Raw genomic sequence first — 19,751 nt, 5'->3', positions numbered from 1 at the left:
ATGTTTACCCAGAATGTACTGAGAACAATAGTTATGAAGCATATGTGGGAAATATGTGCTTATGGCAAATAAGATATTCAATCTCGTTTCGTGATTGAATATCTTTAGATAACTGTAATTCATTCAATTAGGCTGCTAAATAATTTTAAGTGTAATTGCTTTTGGAATCGCAAAATATGGTGTTATCAAACAAAAACAAGTTTTAGTTTTTCTTGCTCGTCAGCCATCATCACCAGGAGCAGAAATGACAAAACAAGAGGAGTCCAATCCCCAGAAACCCACTTTCAATCGCAATCCCAGTTGGAAATCCGACAACTACTCCACCTCCTCCCACCCAAAGACAAAGTGCACTAACTGACTGACTGAGTCAGCTTCTTCGACAGGCACTTCATCTTTATTTCATGTTTCAGACTTAATTTCTTTTCTTCCATTTTTTGTATTTTTGTTTTTTTTTTTTTGGGGGGGATTCAACAATTTCAGTTCTGTGTCGCCTGCCTGCTCGTTTGCGCCAAGAGAATTGTGGAATTGGAAATCCTCAGCTCCTCTCCACATCTGACACTTTGGATATATCCTGAAGCTAAAGCTGTAGCTGAAGCTGAAGGCTGAGCCGGTTTTCCACTGCCATTCTATTCTGTTCTGTTCTGGATGACAACAGAAAATTTCACTGAGATGCGCTTCAATACTTTTTTCGCCGCTTTTCTCCAGCTTCTTTCTTTGCACAGCAATATTGCCTTTTTTCAGTTTCAAGTTTCCACACTTTGCTTTTTTATTTCTGTTTTTTGTTTGTTTCGTTCAGCTTTGACTGAATAAACAATGGGGAACGGCGGTCCTGAATAATAGATTTTTAGCTTTTGATTGTATTTGGTGGCCATATACATATATATGTATATATCTCGCAACCCTAAAAACGGAAAAATCATCAACTGCATCCGTCGACGGCTTAAAAATTAAATTGTTCAAAACACAAATTGAAATTGCCAAGACGGCATTGACGTGACTTTTGTGGGTGTTTTATTTCCCTTTTTATTTGTTTTTCCCTGCGCGTTTTATTGGCTTTTCGCAGGCAATCCTGAAAAATTGGCTGATTGCAAAAAATTGTGGGGTTGAAAGGAAAATCAACGAAAAAGTTAAAATTAGAGCTCTGTGAATGTTTGATAGGAAAAAATTGAAAAACATTGAACGCAATTCAAGATGCTAAGCCAGTGGATTTTTAGATTTCTTTAAATTATTGATTGTCAAGAAGTACATAAAAATTACATCAAAAACTGGATAAATGGAATGCAAATCAATCAAAGAGTCTTTTAATCCGCTGTTTTTAACTAATTGGGTTTATCTCCGTTGCTTTCAATTTAGTAGTCCACAGCCCTCGATTGTAATTTATCGATCTTTTGAATCCAAACTTTCCGTCCGGGGTTAATAACATGCAGCATAGCACAATGAACACGGCGAATGCTCCAACGAACCGAAAACAGAAAGAAAAAACCGAGGGGGAGCTCTACAGATTGCAAAATGGACAGCGATGAACGCAAAAACAAGTGGACGATGAAATTGTGAAAATAAAACTGAACACAACGAAAAAAAACACTGTTCCACTTGCAGACGAAAGGCTGGCGCTGTTGAAAAATATATATATAAACCGAAAATATCGTGTATTCATAATATTGCGAAATCCTTTAACAAATATTTCTCCTTTTCCGACTCGAAATTGTAAACAAAGACTGGGCAATGTCCTGCAGTCCTTTCAATGTTGTTCAATTATGAATAGAAGCAACTTGATACATAAAACATTATTACCTTCAACCAACAACTTTTTAAGCTAAACTTTATAGTATTTTAGATACATGATATAAGGATATAGACGCATACTTGTAAGTAGAATCCATATTTCAACTTATTTCAACTTATTTTCTTGATTGAAGTGGCAGCTTCTATAGTAGATACACCTTTGCCCATTAAAGATGCGTTAACTTGTGCCCCTTCCAGTCGAGACGCCTCCTGTCTGTTGGCCATTATTTATATCGAGCATCTCATACATAAGTCTGCGATTTTCCTTTGATAATTAAGTTGTGTACATTAGTTGGCTTGCGTGTTTGCGACCCACTGCGTGAGCCATACATAAATACATATACGTTCTTGTTACGTCCTTCTTTTTTTTTTTTACTCATTTGCGGAGGCGAAGTCCTGCAGTCTAATGCTTCTATTAGCCAGCTCGTGTCTGATAACTGAGTTATTCGTGGGTGGGGTCATGTGGTCCAACCCGCCCTTTGGCACTGACAACATCCTAATTACCGAGCATAAAAACGTTTGCTGGCCCACTGCGTGTGCCTTTGATTAGCGTTGGGTAATGAGTTTTCAGATTGTCCCACAGAAAATGTCTGGCTGCTTTCTTTCTAGAATGGGTGCGTATTTGTGGAGAAAGTGCGTAGGCTGATCATGAATATCTATTAATATCTAATTTTGTAAGTCGTTAAAAGGTAAAAGGAAACTGTTGCTATTTATATGAGGGTATTTAACTATAGATACCATATTATACTTTGACTTTGTGGTAGCAAAGAAGAAACTACCGCAGTGGCATTGAAAAGCTCACAAAGCGCCTCATAAAGGCCGAAATCGAAATGAATACGTGGCATGCAATAAAACGCTATTTTAACAAGCCGATAAATGGCAAGGGTAGAACAACTGAATTGCCAAATCAGACATTTAAGCCTCACATTTGGTAATCAATGTTTTCAATACCCCACAAGGCCATTCAATGGGTGCAGGCAGCTCAGAGAGCTCACAATGGAATGGAAATCCTGTTGGCCAACACAAAAAGGCTGCCGTGGCTTAGAAAGGAGTAAGCTGCTCGTAAAAAAGGATGGGCCAGACTTGGCTGCAAGGATGAACAATAAAATAAAGTTGATTAAATCCCCGGCGACAAAGTTTATTAGCGAAAATGCTGGCTGGCAGCGAATTTCGGTGAGACGATTTAAAATATGTACAGCTTTATACACTTTATGTACTTTTTTCGAGTAAATATGTATTGCCAAGAAGACAGTGGCTTATCCGCTGTTTTTTGCCAAACATTTGACAGACAATGGCAGCAAAAAAACAGTCCGTTTTTTAGGAATATTAAAAAGCTACCTACACTATTTAAGTATTATGTTGAGTATCAGACTTTTAATAAATTATATTTCGTATTAGAAATTACGTCACTTGTAATTTAAATTTTAAGTTATATTTAATTTAGTTATATAGAAAATTCATATTTTCATTCGTTTCATTTTTTTTTTGGTTTACCAGTGTAATCAGGAGCGGAATGCACCCATATCGCTTAGCTACTCAGCTCCCAGTTCGCGAATTCCTGTCTGAAAACACAACGGATATGAATATACCCTAAAGCCTTCAGACGGCGTAAATGAGCGTGTATTGAAGATAAAAATGGCTGCAAAGCGAATAAGAACACTGGTGGAGGGAAATACTAAAAGGGGGCGGAGGGATATATAGAGAATGGCAGCGCTCAAACTGCAGCCAAAGCACAAAAACAAACAAAACATGGCTAAATAGCAGGATGGCCATGGGAACTGGGGAGCTATCCCCAGATTCTCGGCAGGATCTGCCAGCCTGCCACCACTTCGCATTTAGCTCAAACTCCAGAAATGTCTGCTCTGTCTCTGATACGGGCAAATCTGTTTGGCAACAAAAAAAAAAAAAGGAATAGGGGGAAAATTAAAAAAAAAATATGGCAAGTGCACAATAGCCGGCAACAGAAAGTTTTCAAGCACAATGTTTGCAGCTCTTTAGTTCGTTGAGGATTGCACCGCTTCTTTTTTTTTTTTGTTTTTTTTTTTTATCAACCAAGGAAAGCAGATGAAAATGCGTTGAGCGACGCAAATTAAAGCGTTCCAGCGATTATTGTTATGCTGCACAGGATAAAGAAAGTATCATGCAAATATCGAGGGAATTTACAAGCTTGTAAGCAAATCCGCTTACTAACTGCTTTCGACATGGCATACTGTACTTTCGATAGTTATAACAACCCTCCTAAGATCACTAGTGATACAAGTACATATGTACAGTATATAATGTTTATATTGTGAAACAAACTTCCCACATCTCTTGACACTTTATTTATTTCACTTTCCGTGAGAGCAGCGGAGCGCAAACTAATCAGTCGGTCAACCTATTCGTTTGCATATTTTTCTTGCATGTAACCCTATCCTCTGCATGGACTTTTTCCAAACTATCTTGTCCCTTTATGGCTCCAAATTTTTGCTTTTTTTTTATGCGCATCCGGTGGTGCAATCAACTCTTCATACTTCCCTCATTTTCCTTCCCGCTGAAAAAAAAACGGCATAGCTCCAGATTCAGCGAATATGGGAAAGATACTTGGCACACGGGGTTATGGTATGGATAAAAACTAAAATAAAGAAAAAAATAAAAAAAAGCTGTTGCACATACTCCCTTGAATATTGTGTCGATTGCGTGGGCGTAACTGGGGGGGAAATGCTATTAACTGGTCATACCCCACGGAATAGCAACGTTTTTTTTCCGCTTTTTTATGACCCCTCACTTCAAGGCACATGGATATACGAACATAGACGCCAGCAATTCCCAATCCCAATTCGATTTCTTTACTTTTTTTTTCCTAGAAGCCGCCACATAATCGTATCAGCGGAAGATTTGTAATATGAAGCGGAAGGAATGGACTATAGTTTGTTGGCCGCAGACTGTTTTTTAATGCCATGTATATTTTATTAAGTTGAGTGATAAATGCACACATATGGTCATAAGGATTTGTATAACCAGGTATTAGGATATCAAGGATTTAACCTGACCAAAAATATTGGTCATTAAAGAGGCAAAAGAAATCAAAGCTTACAAAGAGAAACAATTGTTCAAAAAACTGATCGTAATTTGTATCACTCCATTGCATACTAAAGGCAAATGATTTTGATACCATGTAAATTGTTATTTATCCTATAGGTGGTAATTTAAACATTCCCACACATTTAGTCCTAAAAATATTTGCCACATAAAATTTAATTATAATAAATTAGAATTGTAGCAGACTAAAATATGCACATCTAACCGTCAATTTATGAATTCATCAACCGCCAACATAAAAAAAAACTTTAAAAAAGTTAAAGCTCCTGCGGAGCATATTAACAAAAAAAAAAAAAGGGAGCAGGGTGAAAGTTTGCTGATTTAACCAATTTTAAAAAACACACAAACTCAGACAGGCAAACAGACAGAAGGCAGACACAAAAAGCCATTCCATTGACCGCAGCTGAAAAAAACAACACTGCCGGAAAAAAGGAGTTCTCCGGGGCTCGGAAAAAGGTGTGTGGCGCGCGGCAGCATCTGCAGCTTTTGCCAACCGGCGACCACACTGCTCCCTTGGCTCGGGCCAAGTAAAAACTCATCAAACTATATTTTCAATAAATAATGACAATCGGCTGGGCGGGGGCGCTTCAAAATGGCCGCCATTTTTCAACCAAATGCGCCGGAGCTTCATTGATTTTATGCCATTTGGCCAGGAACCACAACCGCTACAAGCATAAAATTGAATCATAAAAAATCGAACAATTTTATATACATTTTATATACATACATACATATATTTAATACATGTGTGCCACGCCTTGTCGAGTGACCCAAACATTTGCATGTGCGGGAAAAAAAAACAAAACAGAATAAAAGGCACTACTTTTGCAGTTCTTTGCGATTTTTCCTTTTTGCCCGTCAGTCAACTGACAAGTCAACAGCGATGCAACCTGCAAAAGGCAAGGGCTGAGGAGGAAAAAAAAGAATGGCGACAAAGGTGAAAAACTGGTTGGAAAAACGTGGACGAGTTGAGGAAAAGCCCGGGGTTTCGAGTATGCTGGCTAGCAAGAGTGGGGACAACCTAAACGAATTCTAGAGCTACTCGACGTTGGGCATTTTTCCAGCTACTCTTTTTTCGACTTCCTTTGCCGCCACATATTATAAATTGCACCACGGAGAGCCGTGCCGAAGTGCCGGCGTGTGAATGGGCCAAATGTGTGGGGCTCTAGAAAAAAATTGGGTGCATAAATGTGGAAGAGATTGAGTTGAAACTAAGGGAGTTGCAAACACTTTCGGCTTTTCCGATCCAGCATTTAGCAGTCTCCGATCGCCAAGAATTAATTAATAACGCAAACGCAACAGATTAACGATATAATAGCAATACACAAGCAATCAAAAAAGCAATCACTGTTTTGTAATCAAATACTATAACATTTCAAACCACAAATGCATTAATAAATGTCTGAAAATATAATCTACTTCCTAGACCGAATTCCAATAAATTCATAGTCAGATAATTGACTTACTACGAACACCTAGTTGAAATCCAATTTTAAATTTCCTATTCAAACTAAAGTTAACCCAAGTAGCTGGAAATTTTCCAACTAATAAACCAATTATTTCGCAAAGATTATCTGTAGTTTGTTTTGCTGTCCATTACCAATCAATTTAACTTAAACGTACACTTACCTCTTTTAACTCCAGAAATATCTTTTGCGTAACCTGAAAATAAAAAGAAACATTTTCAATTTTAGATAAGTTTAAAAGTTTATTAATTGGATTTCAATGGAATTTATACGCATTACTCGTAGAGTAAAAATGTATAAAAGATTTGTTTTTGACTCTTTTAAGTTTATAGATTCTTGATCAGAATCAGTAGCCGGATCAGGCTACATCCGTAGGCGATAGCTTTTTGTTTTGTCAACAATATTTTTAATTTCTCCCAAGTAATCCAACTGAGTAATGGGTATCTGTCAGTCGAGGGATCGACTCCAGCGTTCTCTCTTGTTTTAAATCTATGCTCAAAGACCAAAATATGCGAGCAGCACACAAAACCCGACAAGCGGCAAGGGGACTCCACTCATTCAGGTATTTTTTCTTTTATTAAAAAGGGGTAAACTTGCAGCACAAAAACAGGCAAAAGTATTCAAATTAAAATCCACTTGAGTAAGCAGAGTGCAGCTTTTCGGCGAAGAGCAGAAAAGTAAGATGGGAGGGCAAAATGTTTCCTTCCTGACAGGCCGACAAGCCAACGGGAACAATTCTCGTTTAAGGTCGAATTCTATACCATCAAACAAAGTTGATGTCATTCAGAACCACAATCTTAAGAAATATAATATTTTAATAAATAATTCTTTAATAATAAATTTGTTATCTAATGCTATGTATAATTCGAATAAAATGTATCTACGCACTCATTAAAATTCCCGTGCTCATTTAAATATTTTGTTCGACAGGTAAATGCATTTTCATGCACAAATAAATATACACGGAAATGCGTTTTGTAACAATTATTTTCATTTGGCTGTCAACATTTTATATCCACCGTAAAATGTGGTATTGTTTCTATTCTTATTTGCTGACACATAAAATTAACGCTGAACCAAATGTACAATTTCTACAAAGTATAAAGCTAACGTGGTAACAAAAGAAATTAAATAATTTATAATTCCAAGCCGCAAAAGGCTTCAGATAAAGTTAAAAGTTAATATTGCAATCTATAATTGTTCAACGGATGCCAAGTGAATCGTTAATATAATTTATTGAGCTTTAGGCAAGCTCTAAATTATTTATTATTTTTATACTTTTTTTTCATCAATTGTGGAACAATTTTATTGACAGCATTTTATGTACTGTCAATTTTTGGGGTTAATTTTAAGGGTGTTTTTTGGTGGTGCAGCATAAGCAAGTTACTTCCAAAGGGTTGGATTTTTGTAATAAATTGCATTCAATTAACAGACTTACTTCATTTTCTCTAATGCACTTAATGTCTTTATATGAACCAAATTATAAATTATTGTATATTGATATAAATATTATATTATATCGAGGCTAACTGGCTTTTAAACATCGATCTCTATGCTAAATATGATAATGAAATACAATTTTGCAGGAAATGCCACTCAGTTTGTTACACATTCATTTCAATTTCTACGTACCTCCATCACCCATGGCAACCTACATATGTACATAAATACAAATGAATGGTTTATAAATCACATTTAAGTGAACTAAAATGGTTTTTAATGTATCTTTAATTTGATTTTACCCCATTTATTTCGAATTCTAAACCGAAATGCAAAGAAATGAACCAGAGGCTATTAAATAATGTATATTTACCACCAGATTCAACAAAATCATTGTTATAGAATAGAATCTATATCAATTCATACCAAGTAATTAAAATTCTTTTATTAAAAACTTCGAGTACTATGAGTTGTTTTTTTATGGTTGCCATTTTACTACAAGTATTGTGCAAATTAAATTATTTTTAGTTTCACTTATAAACTTATAGCACTTATAATATGCTATGGTTTTTAAGGTATATTATTTGTGTATAAACGAAAATCTTAATTGACGCATTGAAAAAATGGTAATAATGGTACACAGTTTCCTAAAAATGATTTCACAACTTTAAGCTAACACTTTATGTACATTTTAATGCAATTTCTGATTGAGTAAAAAAGAAAACTGACATTGGCAGACCCATTTTTCATTTTTTTTCACTGGCTGCTTTTATGGAAATGTTTGATATCTGTTTGCTGCATATCAATTCAGTTATATTGTCAGCATACATAAAAGGCAAAAGGTGGAATATATCGTATGATGTTAAAAAGCAGAAATATTGCAACTATTTTCTGTTGCATTTGGCAATATTTACTTATGCATGTATGTGCACTTTAAATTATAGCTGCAAAATAAATAATACGATCATACAGTAATTAAAAGAATGCTCTGTGAAATTTTTACTTTTGAAAAGTAAAAACAGATTTATTTGGTTCTCTCGTATGTCAAATTTGAAAATAAATCTTTCGTACGTATTTAAAAGTCTTTTCCCTCTGATTTTTTAGTTTTTTTTAGCAAAGTAATATGGACATATTTTTTGTTTCTCCTAAAAAATGCACAGCAATCATCGACGTGAAAACTTTTCGCATCCACACACATTCCTCTGGATATCTGAGTACCGGAATGGCAAATGAAATATTTAACTGCACACACGACTCTTTGGCCGAAAGTTTGCCTTTATTGGCAGCAATCTGCGTGCACGGTGTCGCCTGTGATGCGAGTTTTCGCCCCGCAGGCAAGGGGGGAAAACAGATAGACAGAGATTCCAGACACAGACAGACAGACAGACCGACAGAGCCCGAAACATAATGAGCGGCATTAAAACTAATGAAAATCAACTTTGGCACACCGACGAAAAACGCCGGAAAAGCCGGGCACCGAAAGGGGCGCAAGCCGAAAGGGGGATGATGATAAATATACCCCCTTGAAAAGCGCGCAGCACAAAAATGTCGACTTCTGTGGCAGAGTGGAGACACAATAAAAATAAAAGCCAACGCCGCCCCACCACCACCACCACCATCATCATCATCGACCTACCCCCCGCAACCCGTTCCCATTTTCCAGCCAACTTTAGACGTCGTAACCCCGAGCAACAATAAGAAAATTGCGAGACATACAAAGTGGAAAAACGCATAAAGATGAAGACGCAACAATGAGGAAAATGGAAGGTAGAAATTTCACAAAATCAGAATTTCTCTTACCCACAAGAGAAAAAAGTAAAAGTAATTGTTTAAAAAACATATATGTGCATATGTATATAAAATTAATGCAAATGTATTTTGCTATACTAACATAATATATATGAAATAGTGTATATAACCATAAATAAATACTTCACTTTTAAATACTTTCCTTTTATTTTCAGGATTCCATATTTAATTTATTAAAATATGAGGCAGAAGCGAAAACAGAGTTCCAACCAAAAAAAAAAAAAACATATCCTGCGGCTTAAAGGACGAAACTATGCATACATATATACATTTGTATATATGGATAAATATGTATCTATGTGCATAATTGTGTGCCCAAGTCAAATGAATGTGAATCTGCAGTTGAATGTGAATGCGAAAAGCGAATGCCAGCACGAAAATGTTCTTTGACTTGGTCTTATTCTCTTAGTTTTCTCCTTTATCAGTGCTTCCCCGTTTCATTTTTGTTTGTTTTTCTTTTTTTTTTTTTTTGTTCACTCGCTTTGTTGCTGTGCGATGGTGAGTAGTGTGTATGGTGTATCTTGTATCTGTAGCTGCGTCTGTGCATAATGTATCTCCGTCTTGGCGAATCGTTTGCCTTCTGTTTGTTTATGCTTCGCAACTTGACTTGGGGGGAGAAAAGAGAAGAAAGGGGGCAAAGGGGAAGAAAGGAAAGAAAAGAAAAGTTTTTATGCCTTTGTCTGCTCGTCTGTTTGTTTATGTATACCCCTCGTATCTCTGTGGCTTACCGCGTAACTTTAATAATTTAATTAAATTCTACCAAACCTCCAAGTCTCCGGCCTCAAACCACCCAAATCCACTGGTGTCATGCGAGTCCCGCTTTGATTGTTATTTAGGCCATTTGGCATAATGAGGCAGCATAATTCGCACATAAAATCCAATTTAAGCGCATTTTTAGTGGCTAACTTTGGGCTTCCTGATTGAAATGAAGGTTACAAGAGCACAAATTATTCACTTTCCCAAAGGAAGTGCTAAGACCATATCTAGAATAATTAGTAATGCCTCAAAATACTGATCTAAAAGTCTATATATTTGATGTACATATGTATGTATGTAATTTTAAATCTACTGAAATCATATATATGATAAAGATTTGGCGGATTATGTTAATGAATGGCATATTGAAACCTTTAAGTCGGTTTCGGAAATTGCCAACACGAGTTTCACCTGCCAGGATAACGACATTTGCGTCGATTCAACCAATGCTTTCACCCTCGGAAAAGCCATTTACATTTCCCTGCATGTGCAGCGCCCTAGAAGAGGGCAATTTACATCGAGTCACGCCCTTTCATTAAAGCTACTCATCAATTTGAAGTGCCAGGCGCTTCAGTCATTCAACAAGCTTAAGGGATTTATTCACCGCATGTATACATTCTCGCATATAAATGCATACATGTATTTCATTTTTTATTACATTTTATTTGGCAGAGGCACTCGGCAAACAATAAATGTCACCCGCCTGGTGATAGTAACACACTTTGCAATGAGAGATACATTTGTATCTGGCAGATACGACGGCAAATACAGAACAAACGCGTCTATCATATGGGTCGGATTCACAAAGTAAATCCACGAGTTTTGTGGGTCATTTTGTTTGTACGAGTATATTATGAAACAGCACGAAGTTCTTCATCCACGGTCACGTTGTCATCTCTAGATTTCAATGGTGGCTTCATTATTTGTTTGTTTACTATGTTGCACTCGGCACGTACGGGAAATAAAGCAAAGGAAAATTGCATAAATGCCGGGGCAAAGTGTCCATTGTTCTCTGGGCCCTATCATCCTAAACTTTCCTCCCATCCCCTAACCACATCTCCAATATGTGATTTACGACAGGTTTTTTCCCGACTGAAATTATATTTGAAGCAACTTTTAGTCAACAGCTTATCAATAACAATAATAAAATCCAGAAAAAGCCAGATGTGACTCTAGAAATTCATTTTACTCGTCAGCTTGCATCTTTAAGTTTTTTTTTCTGTTTTCAAGACAAAAAAAAAAAACGAAACCAAAAAGCTGCAGATAAGTTACGTAAAAAGTAGCCGCAATCTCAAGTTGAAACTGAGATACAGTATCTTTATCTTAATTCCCAGCTGTATCTTGTTACTGTATCTCAGAACTGTTGCTTTTCACAGCACTTCTTGTATATATATTTCCTTCGCTTCCGCTGCTTATTTGTGGGAGAAAAACTCTTCTCCGCCAGCTGTTGCATATATATTTTTTATAATTTTTTCATTTTCAATCATTTTATAATATGGTTTGTGCAGCCCAGACAGATAATGCCGAGACATTGACCTTTTTCGCTGATTTTTTGTTTGTCTCTGGCCTTTTCTATTCGCCTCGCTTCTGGGTTCTCCGTTCTCGGTTCTTGTGTCTGCTCTCTTTCTTTGTTGTCAGATTAGCCGGCCAAGTGGATAAACCAGTTTTCGCCTTCGCCACTCTGCCATCTTCTTGGCTTGATTCTTGGCCCTCAATCCTCGCTGCTTTTGCCCGTGTTCATGTTGCTTGACTTTGGCTAATTAGCCAAGAGTGGATGTTGTTGTTGTTGTTGTCATGAGCCCTTGCCCCGCCTCGAATTTCGTAACGTTGAACTTAGGAAAATCTTGCCATGCAAACAAATTAGTTGAAGTGGCGAAAAAACGGTTTTAGTTCATGTTCAACATTTTTTATTCATCATAAATTTAAAGTTTATCACAACACACAATATATTCATAACTTAAGTATTACAATTCTGAACTAAATGCTGCATTCTTAAAGTGTGTTTCATATCAAAATATATAGTTTCAAAATTTGTAAGGCCCCTTTTGTTAAACCCAAGCTAACAATTTCACAATAAAAATGGATGAGTCCCCTGAGCTTTACTCAGGTTTTCATGACTCACGTTATACCTTATGCTTTCCACCTTCTTCGCTCTTTTTGCCCCAACAATGGATTTGCTTTGTGAAAATAAATAGGTAGAATCTGAATCTGTATATTTACATGAACATATACATATGTGAAAAGTATATTCACGGGTATGTAGATTGTTATTAGAGTCGGTTGAGTTTGAAACCTTGGCACCTGCAAGTGAGAATGTTGCTGAAAGCAAACCCGACTGACTGAAAGCAAACACTCTGGGTCACAAGAAAAACATTCTGTCAATTCGCTTGGAGTGACAATAGCGAAATTAAATTAATTATGCTAAGCAACCCCATTTGTTTAATAACAAAATACACCCACAGCGAAGTTTGGGCGGCGAGAAAACCCAGAGACAATTACCCAAAGTGTCTACTAAAATTATAGGAGAACCCTCTGTGCTCCACCCTCAAAACAATACCCTCTTTTTCCCCCCTCGAATATCCTTCACTCGTCAATTATCCTGGCAAAGTACGTAATTATTTTTGTTGCTCGAAGGGTTCTGGGTGAAAATGTTAACTTTGTTTCCGCCTGATTGAGCACTTACACCAATGTTATTGTCTATGGGTCATTTGCAGCACCCTCGGCTGTATTTCATTTTAAGCCACGATTGTTGTGGTTTCTTCGGTTGCCAGTGAGTCAAGGCAGAATAAAAGACTAATGCTTTATGTATTATAAAATTAAAATATTTGAAAAATTATATCAAATAGGAACGGAAACCCTTGGATTACATTCTTCACTTCACTATTTAAGCGTAGTTTTACAATCTTACCATTTACGATGATGATGAAAATGATCGATACGAATACAGTGTTGAAAGCACATTTTGATGACATTATTTGCGATGGGGATCCAACGTGGATGGGTGTCGACTAAACAGAACTAGCACCAAATTTCTGTTTGCTATGTTTTTGCAATTTTTTTTATTATTTCCGCGAAGGTCGTTGATTGGTCTTAATAATTTCCTTGTGGCAGTAGTTGGTTGCGTTATTGGGGGGCACCTCGCACACCAATCTTCGCGGGTTTTTAATCAGAGCTTTGCACTTTCCATGCCATTTACAAATTTAGCACTTTTTGCATGGGCCATAAAACTTCGCAGCACTTTTTCGCACGCACGAATTATTTTTGCTATTTGTTGCAACTTCTTTTCGAGCTCTTGTCACGTACACTTTTCTTTTATTTTTATTTTATTCCAATATTTTCTCGTTAACAAATTAAAAGCGAAAATAAAAAAGAAAAACCTTCTTTTTTGGTTGATTTTGTGTGTTTATTCACTGGATTGTTAATTTCTGAAGGCAGAAGAGCGAAACTTTTAGATTGATTTAATATTATTATTTATTAATAATATTATATACTATTTAAATATAAAAATAGACGAATTTTATTTATTTGATTGTTTTTATTTATATTTATGTTTTTTTTTACTATTTAGTTACGTTATATTCATAAGTTGAGTATGCGTTTTTTCTTGTTTAATAAGTATTTGAATAGTTGGAAAACCAAAACATTAGCAATACAAACAAACATAAAATCACAACAAAAACAGCTATTGGCCTCTTGCACTCGCACAAATGCAATGGGCAAGCGCAGAGAGGAGAGCGAGAGAGGGAGATGCAACAGAGACGACAAAGAGCGACGGAAGACGGAAAAGGAGGGAAGGAGAGAGCGACAGCTGCGGCGCAAACGCAACAAAATGCATTAAATTAATTATTGTTGCTTTTAAGACGCTTGTTGTTGCTGGCACAAGAGAACACCAAATCGATATGTTTACAATGCTGTTTCAAAATAATTAAACGAAACAATGTTTTCGTTAATATTATTATGTTGAGTTTAACTTCGCAATAGGGCTAATTTAACAATGTTTTTGCATGTTTACTTATTTTCGTATGCCTCTTGCCCTTCTTTCATGTTCTCTCTTTTATGTTGTCTTCTCCGATTGCCTCTCTCCATTTTTCTCTCTCACTCTCGTTTGCTCTGTGTTGCCCGTAAATTAAATGCGTTGAAATGCAGCCATTTTGTCTCCGCAATTGGCACTCACTTGAACTCCCGTCGAATATTTTGTTTAGCCACAATTCTCAATTGGCCGAAATTGGGGACATTTTCTTTGATTAGCGCACATTTCTTAAGCCTGACTTGGCAATATATTTATTTTTAATTCGCTCACCCGCTCGCACACTAGCACACACACACACACGAACGCACGCACACATGCAAACGCACGAACACGCGTCCAGCGATTTTCCGACTTTCCGACTCCCACGGCGTTCCGAGATCCGTTTTAAACAGTCGCACGTCCAACTCGCTTGGTGGTTTTTTTTAAACTACCCGATTTCTCACCACATATATATATGTACTCCCGTTTTAGTGTGACCAGTACAATAAAAACAGATTATTTTCCTGACGCGTTCATTTCCGTGTACATTAATACTGATATTACAGAGTGATGACAATATGCCTCTTTGTATTTGGTATGGTATATTGATAATAGTTAAATGTATTAAATAAAACGGATTTAAGCACTAGCACATACTTTTCAGTTAATTAAACAAACTTAAACATCATTGATACTTACGCATAAGGAATACAGAAAATACCAATAACGTTCTTTAAATTAAATTATATCAAAATAATATTTTACACTCCAAAGAGAACTTGCTTAATTGAATTAAAGATTAAAATAATTTTATTTTTGAACTTGTATACTTCGACGATTATTTATACAAATCTTTATTTTGCACAGTGAAATTCAAAAAGGGCGCCAAACTAGACTTTATTTTGTAGCCCTCGTCAATTTCGTGAAAGAAAATATTTGTACGCTTGGTGGCAACATTTATCATATGGCGCCAGTGTTGCCACACTTTACGTATCGGATTTATAAACAAAACTATTTGAAATTTGATTTATTTAACAAATAAGCTTTTTACATCAGAAGCTTATTATTTACCTATGCTTATAAGCTAAAGAGGACAATTTACTTCTGTAGTGTAAGTACTGATTTAAACTTGCCGAACGCTTATTTGATTTGATTGAGTATGTCTAAATAATAGAATGATCCTCCTTTGAATCGCGCGCGCTTTTTTAACATGCTGGGATTTTTTAGTGATAAACTTGTTGAAGACGCTCTGACTTGTGTCACCTGGCAACACTGTGTCAGATGCTTATCGAGTGTTGCTGCGGGTGGACGTGCTCGCTTTCTCTGTCCGTTACCGTTAGCTCGTGCTTGCGTTCGCGTATCCGTGTGTCTGTCCTCTGTCCGCGTTCCCCGTCCGTGTGTGGGTGTAGGTGCGAATGTGTGTGTGCCTTTGGTCGCGTGTCGTCGCCGCTTTCATGTAAACGAAGATTGTGCAAAAGGTAAACGCCAAACGGTGGCAACAACAGTGAATGATAAACAGAAGCGAAACAACCAGCAAGCGCAGCAACAACCACAACAACACAAACAGCAAAGAAGCAAGCAAACAAAACTTGTGAAATACTTTTTGTTTATTTTTTTTTATTTTGGCCTGGTCTGGTGGCAAGTGGCAAAAGCTATAAAAAACGATTCTCGAAAACAGGTTTCCTGCGTGAGCGAGAGAGAGAAAGAGAGAGAAGCGTTTACTGCAAATGCGAAACTAGAAGCTCAACTGCTGCCGCACAGTGGTCACTACAGTTCTAAGCTTGCCCCACTGTGCGCCCAGAACTTGTTTTCTTCTTCTTTTCTTTCGATTCCCCTCCCCTCTCCACCGTTCCAACTGCAGCTAACTACTCCTTTCATCGGGCGTTTTAGAATGCATATTTGGTTTATGGGAAGCTCACATGCAGCGCCCCCCGAAATCAATACGGAAAACGGTTTTTCCCGAAAGAGCCGTTACTTTTCGGGAAAATCCCCATTCCACGGCTTCTCGGCTCTGCCACAAAAATCAGCTGGCTCGGCTGTCGGCGCAGCTCTGCCGGCGTCGGCAGTGGAGGGACTGCGTCGGGCGCCTAGCAACAGAGGTTAAACCTCTGGCTACAGGGACGGTTCACGCTTGGGCGCTCAAAATCTAGGGGAGCAACACGTTACATAAGGTGGCTCAAAGTTTGTCAACCTCAAGTTTGGATTATCGTATGTCTGGGCATTTTGTGATTGTTAAAATCACGTGGCTGATACAATTGTGGCCTAGTATCACAAAGTTTGCATTGTTTTTAAATTTTTTGAAAGTTCTTATAGCTTTTTTAGAAGTATACAGTTCTCAATCCTTTAATCAATATGTTCTCGGAGAGCAAACATACATATGTCAGAATATTATCTCTTAACGAGAAAATAAAAAAAGTAATATAGTAAAAATACAAAAACTCTAAAGTGCTTGACTTTCTATGATACCTTACTTAATATGTAAGTTTAACGAAATAACAGAGATTAGCTTTTTTTTGCCCCTCCCCGATGTTGAAGGATTTCGGGCCTGGTTCCTACCGCCGTCAGCTGTGCGCTCAGTGCGCAGGCGCCACACACGCACACCAGCACGCACGCACACAGATGTGGCAGCCACAGGCAGCAGGAAGCAGGCAGAAGAAGAAGAAGAAACAGCAGGAGCAGCAGAGGAGGAAGAAGCGGACCAGCCTGCTGGTTAACTGCCTGACTTTGGCCCGCAAAATTGCATTGCTGGCGTCTCGCTCGCACGCACTTACTTCGGCAGTAATGCCGGAAAATGGGAAAATGTTGTGGATGTCGAAGAGGGGGCGGGTGGGGGGCGAGCAGCGCGATGTGGGCCGAAGTTCGCAGTCGGCAGTCGGCTTTACATAAGTTGACGTCCGTGGCAGGCGGTCTGCTCCTGGAATTTCAGTGCCCGGCTGCAGGTCCTTTGCTCAGGTTGTGTAGACGCGCTTTTCAGTTTTTCCGGCGGATCAGCTGCTGGCGCTTTGCAACTGGTTCGGATTTTCCTTCATTTTTTCTGCGCCACCCCCCCTCCCTTCTGCTGATTTTGAAAGTTTTCTTTACTATTTTTCTTTTTTGTATTATTTTTAGTTTTATTTTAATTGGTTCTGCCCCTGCAAACCGGCTGCAAATGGCCAAAAGGTTCGTCGACAGTTTTGTGTTTTTTCAGCTGTTCGGCTGGTGGAAGGCAAAATAAAAAAAAAAGAAAAAGAAGTGGTTAGACCTCTTTTTTTTTTATTACACTTTAATTTGGATTTTTTGCCATTATTTATCTCATTTCTCAACTATTGCTATTTGCCGCCTGCGTGGGCCACTTTCAAAAGCTTTTTTCGGGGCTTCCGTCGATTAGTTTTGGCTTCATTTATTTATTTATTTATTCCGTATACGACGAATCATAAAGCCAAAAAACTTGATTTGTGCGCACGGCCAGCAGTAAATCAATTTAACAATATCAAATCGCTCGTAAAACCGTTTGAAAAAAACACGTCTAAACGAATTTATTCCTACATATATATTCCATATATACATATAACCATGCAGCCGAAGTGTTAATCGACAAACAACAACAGCAACAACGCCGGAGAAAACAACATGTGAGAGGCGGCTCAAAAAGTTAATTCAGCCAGTCGAAAAGATGGCCGCCAGGATGTGCAGCATCGCTTCCATCGTCATCATCTAGATTTTAGATGCAGCAACAGCAGCAGCAGCAGCAGCAGCACTCACAGATACACACGCATACCAATGCCGCTGGCAGCCAGACACTCGCACACCAATACCAATGCCAGTCCCTCTTAAAGGTGAGTCGCACTTAAAGTGTTGCATTTTAAATACCCTGCAGTCGTAAAATTGGGTGAACCTAGAGTCCCTCGATTTTGGGAAGTCAAGTGCTGGAAGTTTGCAGCACAAATGATGTGAACTTTGACCCCTCTTTAAAGTATTTTTCAATATTTTGAAACCAGTTCCTTGTGCTGAATCCTTAAAAATCCTTATAAGACGTAGAGTTCCCAGAAAATCCCTTTGTGATATAATATATATAGCATATCACGTGTATGTTTTTTATATGGATTCCTTAGAAGTTTTTGAGCACGATTAAAGCTTGATTGGAAATCTGCTACTGTGTGCCCAACAATCCGAACTTGAGCCTTCCGTTGCCCTTTTTGCACGTTTATAAGATAATCCTCGATAATAAATATATGTGTGGTGGCAAATGTATTTGGAAACCTTCGTCTATCAAGCCTTGTGAACTGTCCAATAAAGACGGGAATCGCATGATGAATGACCTCAGCTTTCCCATCAATCTTACACAATTGTCCCCCCTCGTCTGCCTCAAAATTTGAGCTTGAATTTCTTTGATATTTGGCGACCACTATATATCCGTTTGTCTTTCGTGTGTTCCTAATTTTTTTTTTTTTTTTTGGCTTGCGTGCTTAGAGCATCTCCAAGTCTAACATTTCTCCTTCGCCTTTTTTTTTTAGTTTTGGCCATATAAGAAACGCCAAGCGCGAATTTTTATAACCGCTTGGAGTCGCAGTTGGAGTCGGATTTGAACCCGGGACGAAGCTGGCTAAAGATCTGGCCAGAGGAGAGTTCAAGCCAAGTGTAGGGCTGTCTGTTTTTTTTTTTATTATTTTCGTAATTTTTTTTTCGGTTTTGGTCGCGAGCCCATTGAAAAAAGCTCGTCAAACCAGTCGCCGCCGTTTGTATTTTGTTTTTGCCTCTGCTGGCTGTTTTTTGTTGCTGCTGTTGTTGTTGTTGTTGATTCCTAGGCCTGGGCAAACTGGCCCCCGTTGATGACTTTTTACATAGACGCTGGCCCGAAGAGATACCGACTGAGATACGAGTGTTAGCCAGCCCAGCCATACGGTCATATAGCCATATAGCCATCGAGGCCCAGACTACTCGACCGACAGACAAAACATACACTACACGTATCTAAACTTGTTTGAAACGTGTTACATTTTAAGAACGTTCGCCGCAAGCGGCAAGTGGCAATAATCCTTTCAAACTTGACAGTGCTGCCATGTTTGAGAACGCGAAGGGCTTGTGCCCCAGTGGGAGTGGCATGGATCCATGGATTCTCGCTTTTTTTCCCCCACTTTTCGTTTTTTTTCTTTTCTTATTTTTCATTTGAAACCTAGCATGTGTATCGATGTATCTACTGTGTATCCGGTACTCTATATGCTGGCTGTCAGTCTATCTGGCTCTGCAGACGTTTTGGCTGCCTTTGTTGTTATCATAATGCTTTTCTTCTTTTTCTTTTTTTTTTTATTGCAACACACGGGTGCTCTCCTTTTGCCCAAATCCCACACAAAATGGTCGCACGAGAAAAAAAAAACAGAAAAGAAAGGGGGAAAAAAGTGAAATTGATATTTTCGCACAAATTGCCG

General features: G+C 37.9%; 2 protein-coding genes across 6 annotated transcripts in view; one reads left to right on the top strand and one right to left on the bottom strand.

Moving 5' to 3' along the window:
• LOC117150910 (disintegrin and metalloproteinase domain-containing protein 10) overlaps positions 1–14,790 on the bottom strand; it is an 86,779-nt gene extending 71,989 nt beyond the window's left edge. For 3 of the 5 annotated variants that reach the window (XM_033318062.1, XM_033318061.1, XM_033318058.1), the window contains exons 1-3: positions 14,512–14,790; positions 13,246–13,762; positions 6,496–6,528 (exon numbers count right to left, since the gene is read on the bottom strand). In XM_033318062.1, coding sequence (XP_033173953.1) covers positions 6,496–6,528; positions 13,246–13,309 — 97 coding nt within the window. In that variant the 5' untranslated portion in view covers positions 13,310–13,762; positions 14,512–14,790. Of the gene's footprint in view, positions 1–6,495; positions 6,529–13,245; positions 13,783–14,511 lie in introns of all 5 variants that reach the window. The other 2 variants (XM_033318059.1, XM_033318060.1) reach the window with 2 other exon arrangements.
• Positions 14,791–15,638: 848 nt separating this feature from the next.
• LOC117150932 overlaps positions 15,639–19,751 on the top strand; it is a 41,461-nt gene continuing 37,348 nt past the window's right edge. Inside the window, exons 1-2 of the mRNA XM_033318099.1 lie at positions 15,639–15,824; positions 17,905–18,161. Coding sequence (XP_033173990.1) covers positions 18,143–18,161 — 19 coding nt within the window. The 5' untranslated portion in view covers positions 15,639–15,824; positions 17,905–18,142. The remainder of the gene's footprint in view (positions 15,825–17,904; positions 18,162–19,751) is intronic.

This window comes from Drosophila mauritiana, chromosome 2L, assembly GCF_004382145.1.
Source record: "Drosophila mauritiana strain mau12 chromosome 2L, ASM438214v1, whole genome shotgun sequence".
NCBI classification, from domain to species: Eukaryota; Metazoa; Arthropoda; class Insecta; order Diptera; family Drosophilidae; genus Drosophila; species Drosophila mauritiana.
This window is presented reverse-complemented; position numbering and strand designations above follow the sequence as displayed.